Raw genomic sequence first — 8439 nt, forward strand, 5'->3', positions numbered from 1 at the left:
TTTGTCCTGTCTTTCATTTCCCCAAGATCCACGGCGAGGGGGGTTTAACGTAGTACGGGGTCACAGGTGGGAGTTTGGGGGGGGGGGGGGGGGGGTTTGTCCTGTCCTTCATCTCCCCAGAATCCACGGGGGAGGGAGTTTAATGTAATATGGGGTCACAGGAGGGAGTTGGGGTGGAAGGGGGGGAGAGGGAGAGATGTTTGTCCTGTCTTTCATCTCCCCAAAATCCACGGCGAGGGGGGTTTGTCCTGGCTCAGGCCCATGTCCTGATAACAGGAGATCGAGGAAGATCGGAAGAAAGCGGAGCAGGAGGGAATCGCAGTGACGGCTTTGCGCCGCGTGAGGCCAGCTGATGCCGAGCCAGAGAGGAGATGGGTGGACAAGGATCTCTCCGTCACTGTCCAGGTTATGCTCTCCCCCGGGGTGAGTGGGGGGAGTTGGGGTTCAGGGCAAGGTGGGGGTCCATTATGTCTCGCTGAACCCCCCCCCCCCCCATTTCTTTCTCTCCAGGAGAAGCGCGTGGTGAAGGACAAGAAGCTGTTGGGCACCCCGAAACCTGGCCGTGGCGCCACTCCCCGCAGCTCAGGGCGTGCCGGCTTGCGTCCTTCTGGCCGTTCCCTCCGGGGGGACCCCCCCGCTGAGCCATTTTGGGAGGGTGCCGGGGGGAATGGCGTGACCCTGCCGGAGCGCGGCAGACGGGGCCGGCGCTTGCGGGGCCGGGGGATGGCCGGCGCAGTGATGGGGGGTGATGCCGGTCCTGACCGAAAGTCCAAGGTGGGTGTTTTGGGGGCTGGATGGGTTCCCCCCCCACCCTGGGGTGCAGCAGCAGGAGGTTACCGGTCCCCAGTGGCAGCTGGTTTCTCCTTGCCAGGAGTGGGAAGAGCGACGGCGTCAGAACATTGAGAAGATGAACGAGGAGATGGAGAAGATCGCGGAGTATGAGAGGAACCAGCGGGTGAGAAGTGAAAGGGAACTTGGGGGAGGGCAGTCGGTTGCGAGTGTCTCCCCCAGATGTAACAATATTCCCCCCCCCCGCCAACTCAGGACGGGCTTCACGAGAAGAATCCTGTACGTAACTTCTTGGACGACCCCCGCCGCAGTGGCCCCTTCCAGGACACTGATCGTAAGGAGGGGAGCCGGCGACATGTCCGAAATTGGGGGGGAGCTGATTTCGACAAGGTCAAGGCAGGAATGGAGCGTGAGAAGACCTGGCAGGGTCCCGTACGTACCCCGGTGGGTCCCCCCCACCTCTTGCCCCTTGTTCTTTTGGGGTCCCGGGTGGGGTTTGAGTGGCTGGGACAGGGCTCGAGCCATGTCTCGCTGCAGGGCCGCCGTTCCAGCCCAAAAACTGGGGGGCCACTGGACATGACGCTCTCCATGACGGGTCGGGAGCGAGCTGAATACGTCCGCTGGAAGAAAGAACGGGAACAAATCGATCAGGAACGCCTGGCGCGGCACCGCAAACCCACTGGGCAGTGGCGGCGGGAATGGGATGCCGAGAAATCAGACAGCATGTACGTAATTGGGGACCTGGGGGGTTGATTTGGGGGGGGGGGGGTGGTATCCCCGGAGTCACCTATTTTCTTTTTTAGGTTCAAGGAGGGCTCTGCAGCAGTGCCTGGCTCAGAAATAAGCGGTGGGGAGGAAAACAAGCACCCTCCTCCCAAACCTCTCACTTTTGGGGAATTCCTCACCCCGCATTGCACCCAGCGGAGGAGAAAGGGCCGCGGACGTGGCCAGGGCACCGGGACCAAGCCCTACAGGTCAGTGGGGTCACGTCCCAATGAGGATTTGGTGGGTTGGGGCTCTTCTCCGAGCCCCCTTTTCCGATGGCTTTTGATTTCTGAGCCGCTGCGATCTTCTTTTTCCTTCCAGCATGCATGATAACCGGTGGGAGGAGAAGGAGCTGCCGGTACCAGCCGAGGAAGCTGAGAGCCGGAAGGTAAAACGCTGTGGCAGAGCCCGAGGGGAACCGGTGGATGTTTGGCTGCACCGAGGTGCCCTTCTCCCCCTCTGATACTCCCCAACTCCGTGCCCGTAGGCGGAAGAAGCGCCGAGTGGGGCCCTCCCGGAGCCTCCCTGCCCCCTGAGCCCTGAGGAAGATGAGGACCAGTGGGAGGACGTCAGTGAGGAGGAGGAAGAAGAAGAAGAGGAGGAGGAGGAGGAAGAAGGTGGCAGCACCAGCCCAGGATCATCGAGCGAGGACGAAGCACCCCGCAGTGCGTCCCCCAAAGCCCAGCGTCCCCCCAGAGCTGGCCAGGCTGTGGCTCCCAAACTGCGCGTGCCCCCCACCACTGTGGCACCCGTCCCAGATGGGGGGGCTGGCACCCCCCTGAGCCCCTTCTCCCCCATGGAAGGCCACCAGCCCGTCTCAGACTGGGGCGAGGAGATGGATCTGGCCTCTCCCCGCAGCAGTCTGGGGGACAGTCCCCTTTCAGGTCCCACTGCCCCCAAGTCGAGAGGGGATTCCGGAGAGATTCCAGGTAAAAGTGGGGGGGATCTGCCTGAATTAGGGCTGGGGGGGACACATGGGAGGCAGGCCAAACCTGGGCTGAACCCTTGGGATTTGGGGGGGACGTGTAGCCAGCGCAGCAGGACAAGGGAAGGGGCCAAACAGGGGCTTGACTGGTGTCTTCCCGCCCCCCACCCAGGACTGAGCCCCGTGGAGCTGGCTGGGCCCCCCCAGGGGGTGCAGAGCCCTGCAGAGCCCCCCCAAGGGGAAGAAATGAGGCCGAACATGGAGCAAGAGGCTTCAGGGAAGCACGAGGAGGCGTCAGGGAGCCCGGCGGAGGATAGAACGCAAGGTGGCGAGGGGAATATGGGGGGGGGACACCACAGGGGACCCTCCCCAGTTCTAATCCCCCAAGGCTGGGGGGGGTGCTGTGAGCCGTGGGGTTCAGGCCCCAATTTGTGTTGTTCTTTTTTTTTTTTTTTTTTTTTTTGCCCCTTCAGGAGACATGGTGTTTCCCCGCCAGCCGGATGTTGAGGTGGCCCCCGGCACGGTGGAGATCACGGACTTTGAGCGGGTGCGTTTCCGTAAGAATTCACCTTCTCCGGCTGACCACTAACAGGGGACTGACACTCGCACCCTCTGGGCTCTTGTTTTGTCTGTCTGTCCTTCCCACTTCTGTTTGCTGGCTCTGACACTCCCGCTGACAGCCTGACTCTACCTGCAAAACATCCCGGAGTTGCCGTGCTTTGCTCCCGGCATCTCTGGTTTCGGGATCTGGTTCCTTCCAAAGCCCGGGAAGTGCGTCGGGTGGTGGAGGCTGGCGGGTGCTGTGCTTGCCCGGGAGGCTGCGACGTCTGTATGTCTGTCTGTCTGTCTGTCCTGGATTAAACTCTTCCTTCCCCAAACTGCCCAAGGGACTGGTCTCTCCCTGTAGCCACAGCCAGGAGGGAGGTTGTAGAGCCAGGATAAGGCTCTGGGTTCGGAACTGAGGGGGTGGGAAAAGCACCGGCCCCTGCTCCCCGCCGCTGCCTCAGGCAGAATCGGGCGACACGCCCAAATGTGGGGCACCTGACAGTGGGGCTGTGCTGCCCCACATGTCCCTTGCACCCATCTCCTGGTGTTTGGGGGCTGGCAGGAGGGTACAGGCAGGGAGTGAACCCCATCCCCCTCTGTCCCTGAGCTCTTCTTGGCTCTGGGGCCGGCAGCTGCCTTCACGCTGCCTCCTTCTTCTCTCTCTCCTTCGACAGGACGGCCAAGTGCCCCGATGTCCTCGAGCAGCCCCTCCGTCACTCGGGTCGCTCCCGCCGTGACCGCTACAGCTTTCTAGAGACTGTGAGCCGGCAGGAATAAGCCAGGGAGAGGCGAGGGGGGTGCGGGGAAAAAAAAGAAAATCACCTGCCTGCACCTCCTTGGTGGGGTTTGGCCTTTGGTGGTGGGGCTCGCTGAAATCCCTTCTGTGCCCACGGGGTAGGTGGGTCGAGCCTGGTGTCGTGGGCTTTTAGGAGCGGAGGATGCCAGCGCCAGTGGCAGTGTTGAGGGTCCCCAAAGGGTTTGGGGGCTCCAGCTGTGCACCCCCAGTTCCCAGCAGCTCCCCACAAAGTGTCTGCCCCTGGCAGGGCACTTTGGGGTCCCCTTCTTCCCTTCTTTGTGTCCTGGGGCTGGGCAGGAGGAGTGGGCTTGACCCACCCTCCCACCTTGGGCTGCCTCATCCCACCGGCTCTTTGTAAAATAAACTTCCAAAACATCTCTGTGCCTGGTCCTTGCTCACAGGGGACCCCCCTGCTTTGCTGCTGGGGTGCCCCCCTTGCTCATAGGGGTCCCCCTTTCCTCTCAAGGCTGGGAAGGGGGCGGGGGGGCGGTCCTGGTACTGGCAAGGGCCTGCCCAGTGGATGCGAGAGCTGCAGGAAGGGGCTGCCAAGCTTTGGCCAGCGCTGGGAAGCTGATGGTGCCTGTTACCTGTTGGGGGGGGGGTCCTGGTTTTTGGGGGTGAAACGAGGAGTGTAGGGGCTCTGGAGGAGGTTTTGGGGTGAAAGGAGTGTAAGAGCAGGAGGGCTCTCCCCTAATCCCCGCCCTGGGACCTTGTGCTGTCCCTGGGGACCAGTGGGGACACTCGGGGCACAGCAGGTCCTGGCTGGGAGAGAAGCAGAAGTCCCGTGGCTCCATGGCAGTGGCTGGTGACGTCCCCCAGACCAGGGGGATTCCCCGTGAGACCCGTCAGCTTTCCCTGGCCACAGCAGATAGGCGAGGGGTGCTCCGGGCTCTCCCCAGCATCACCTTTGAGCTGAAATGAGCCAGATCCCCCTCAAAAAACCCCACTGTTCTGGGGTTGATGTCTCGTTTTCCAGCTCCACTCGCTGCCGCCAGCTAGCCCTCCTCAGCTTTGCCACAGAGGGGCCTCTGCCTGTGATCTCCCCCTCATTATACCCGGAGATGAAGTTTTCCTGGCCCCGCTGCCCCTCCCAGCCCACCCATCATCGTCATTGTCGTCTTCTTTTTTTTTTTTTTTTCCTCCACCAACCATCTCTTCCCCCTTGACATTGCTTCCTGTTCGCTGCTGTATAAAAACCCGGCGCTGCCCGCTGATCCCCACGGAGTGCGGCCACAGCTGGTGAGGACCCAGGTGAGCAGCTGGTGGGGCGTGTGATCTGTGAGACTCTCTCCCTTTGCTTAAAAACCGAAATCCAGTGCTGGGGGGGGCAGAGCCAAGCTTTGGGTGATCTCCATCCTTCTGCTCATGGGATGGATTTTCCCTGCTGAGGGCGTGCTGTGAGGTCGCTGCGGCTCCTCTTTAGGCACTGGGTGATGGTTGGAGATGCCACATCTCCTCCTTGTCCCTTCTTCCCGTGCTTTGGGTCACTCAACTGGCTATCTGAGGATCCCAGACCTTCCCTGTGGTTTCCTCTTTCTCCTTCAAGTTTTTTTCCAACCCCCTCTTGGTGCTGGCAATGCTTTGGGCACTGAGAGGTTTCTTGCCCTGCCCCCTTCCCCCCCAGGGGCTTGAGAGCCAAACCAAAATCATCCCCCCATGGCACCCACCCAGTAGAAGCTGGAGAAGCTGCTGGAGCTGCAGCTCCCGCGGCGTTTCCTCATCCAACTTGCGCCACGCAGCTGGGGACAGCTCGGCGAGGAAGTGGGGAAATGCCTATTTCCTCAGTTACCGGGGTGGAGGCGGGGGGACACATGATCATGAAGCCAAGTGGTCTGGGCTGCTTGCACCACACGTTCTCACTGAGGAGCATCTCTCTGGGCTGGTTTTGGTGGCGCTGCCTCTTTGCCCTTGGGGGGGAGAGGACTGTTGGATGGAGGGGAGAGATGATGGCAATGATGATGGTTGTAAGGAAGAGTTGTTTTACGATGAGGGTGGTGAGATGCTGGAACAGGTTGCCCAGAGGAATTGTGGAAGCCCCATCTTCAAGGTCAGGTTGGATGGGACTTGGAGCAACCTGATCTAGCAGAAGATGTCCTTGCCCGTGACAGGGCGTCAGACGGGGTCATCTTTGAAACTCCCTTCAACCCAAACCCTTGCGTGATGCTACAGATGGGGTTTCAAGCAACTTGATCAGTGGAAGATGTCCTTGCCCATGGCAGGGGGTGTGGACTAGAGGATCTTTGAAGGTCCCTTCAATCCAAACCATTCTCTGATGGTCTAATGGAGTGTGGTTTCTAGGTTGGGAGCTGGTGGAGGATGGACTTCTCAATGTTCAATTATACCTTCAATTACTCCAACGGGGACTATTCCATGTATGATTTCGATGGCTATGAAGTCCCTCACAGCTACCGCGCCATCCTCGTCCTCTACGCCCTCATCTTCCTCCTGGGTGTCTTGGGCAACGGAGCTGTCATCTGGGTGACCGGCTTTGAGCTGCGGCGCACGGTGAATGGTGTCTGGTTCCTCAACCTTTCTGTGGCCGACCTCCTCTGCTGCCTGGCTCTGCCCTTCCTGGCCCTGCCGCTGGCCCGTGACCACCATTGGCCATTGGGTCACTTCGCCTGCAAGCTGCTGCCCTCCCTCACCATCCTCAACATGTTCGCCAGTGTCCTCCTCCTGATGGCCATCAGTGCCGACCGTTGTGCCCTGGTGACACAGCCGGTATGGTGCCAAAACCACCGGACACTGGGGCTGGTCCGGGGCACTTGCGCAGCCGCCTGGTTCCTGGCAGGGCTCCTCACCCTTCCCTCCTTCATCTTCCGCACCACCCGTTTGGACGACTTCTCCGACAAGACCACCTGCGTCCTGGACTATGCGGCCGTGGGGCATCACCAGCAAGTCACCGAGCTCGTTACGGCTGTCACCCGCTTCATTTGCGGCTTCCTGGTGCCCTTTGTGGTGATTACGGCTTGCTATACCTTGCTGCTGGCCCGTGTCCACAGCAAGGGCTTTGCTCGCTCCCAGAAAGCCATCAAGCTCATCTTGGTGGTCATCATCAGCTTCTTTGTGTGCTGGCTGCCCTACCATGTTGTGGGCTTGATCCTGGCCTCCACCCCTCCTCACAGCGACTTGTTCAAGGGTGCCCTGACAGCTGACCCCATCGTGACCGGCATTGCCTACATCAACAGCTGCATCAACCCCATCATCTACGTCGTCATGGGCCAGGACTTCAAGGACAAGTTCCAGCGTTCCTGGAGAGCTGTGCTGCGGGGTGTGCTGAGTGATGACCCCACCAGCACCATGGGGGACAGCAGGATGAAGACCAAGTCCACCATGGATGACCACAGCGTCAGCACCAATGTCTGACCAGGAATGAGGTAGCTCTAGGGCTGGAACATCACTCCTCTCCTAGGGGTCCCCCCGGGCCCTGTAGAGAGAAGATGCCTTCATCGTCCCCTTTCCCCACCAGTTGCCCCGTGTGATTGCAGGCTGGGGAATTGTGTGCCCACCTAGCCCTGGGGCCCTCCTGGTTTCCTCGGCAGCTTGCCAGCAGCAAGAGGACGTTGTCTTTGCCCGCGATACCCACTTCTCCTGTTTCTCCAACCCAAGCGTGGACCCTATTTTCCCCTCTCTCATCCCCATAAGATCTGTGCTGCCCCATGATCCCCCTCCCAGCCCCCATCTCCACCACCTAGTGAGGTCCAAGATGCAGGTGAACCCACCCATGTGTTAAACTCCCCCTCTGTCACCCCAAAAACTCAAGTCCACCCCATTGATGGGGGGGCAGGTTGCCCTTTACTGTAGCTGTGTCCAATGTCGCCAATAAATATTGAAGCTCCCTCAAGCCTTGAGTAAGACCTCAGTCCCTTGGTTCTCCTTTTTCGTTGTTTATTGGGCAAGATTTTTGCTGTCTTGGCAGTTCTGAGCTCGCAGATGATGCAATAGGTGCTGCAGTGTCTCCTCCCCGTCCCAGAAAGTCCTTGCGACTGGTAACCCATGGTCTTGCTTCATGGTGTGGGGCTGGGAGCTGAGGTTGGTGTCTGATTTTCACTACCCCAGGTGCTGCCCAGCCTGGGGGTAGGTGGGGCAGGGACAGTTGGGGACAGCCAGGATGGTTGGGGACAGTGGGGAACAACGGGGATGGGCATGACAGGGATGGTTGGGGACAGTTGGGGTGGCTGGGGACAGTGGGGAACAACGGGGATGGGCATGACAGGGATGGTTGGGGACAGTTGGGGTGGCTGGGGACAGCCGGGATGGTTGAGGATGGTGGGGACAGTGGAGAACAACAGGGATGGGCATGGTGGGGATGGTTGGGGATAGTTGGGATGGTTGGGGACAGTTGGGCATCACAGGGGTGGTTGGGGACAGCTGGGCACAATGGAGACAGTTGAGGATGGTTGAGCACCATAGGGATGGGCATAGCAGCCATGGTTAGGGACAGTGGGGCACAACAGGGAGGGATAGCTGGGCACCACCTGGATGGCTGGGGACAGGGTGGGGACAGCAGAGATGGTTGGGGACAATTGGGCACCATGGGGATGGGGGGGCACAGCAGTGATGGTTGGGGGTGGGGGGACAGTGGTGATAGTTGGGGATGGGGGTGACAGTTGGGGAC

The 8439-nt window shown here is 60.3% G+C and overlaps 1 protein-coding gene across 1 annotated transcript in view; it reads left to right on the plus strand.

Annotated features, from left to right (window-relative positions):
- Nucleotides 1-7217, plus strand: part of CCDC9 (coiled-coil domain containing 9) — an 8160-nt gene extending 943 nt beyond the window's left edge. The window contains exons 2-12 of the mRNA XM_010567201.1: nucleotides 272-423; nucleotides 511-774; nucleotides 872-955; nucleotides 1045-1221; nucleotides 1327-1514; nucleotides 1593-1763; nucleotides 1876-1942; nucleotides 2042-2483; nucleotides 2652-2804; nucleotides 2953-3026; nucleotides 6120-7217. Coding sequence (XP_010565503.1) covers nucleotides 272-423; nucleotides 511-774; nucleotides 872-955; nucleotides 1045-1221; nucleotides 1327-1514; nucleotides 1593-1763; nucleotides 1876-1942; nucleotides 2042-2483; nucleotides 2652-2804; nucleotides 2953-3026; nucleotides 6120-7187 — 2840 coding nt within the window. The 3' untranslated portion in view covers nucleotides 7188-7217. The remainder of the gene's footprint in view (nucleotides 1-271; nucleotides 424-510; nucleotides 775-871; nucleotides 956-1044; nucleotides 1222-1326; nucleotides 1515-1592; nucleotides 1764-1875; nucleotides 1943-2041; nucleotides 2484-2651; nucleotides 2805-2952; nucleotides 3027-6119) is intronic.
- Nucleotides 7218-8439: the final 1222 nt, after the last annotated feature.

This window comes from Haliaeetus leucocephalus, unplaced genomic scaffold (assembly GCF_000737465.1).
Source record: "Haliaeetus leucocephalus isolate CR32 unplaced genomic scaffold, Haliaeetus_leucocephalus-4.0 Scaffold227, whole genome shotgun sequence".
NCBI lineage: Eukaryota > Metazoa > Chordata > Aves > Accipitriformes > Accipitridae > Haliaeetus > Haliaeetus leucocephalus.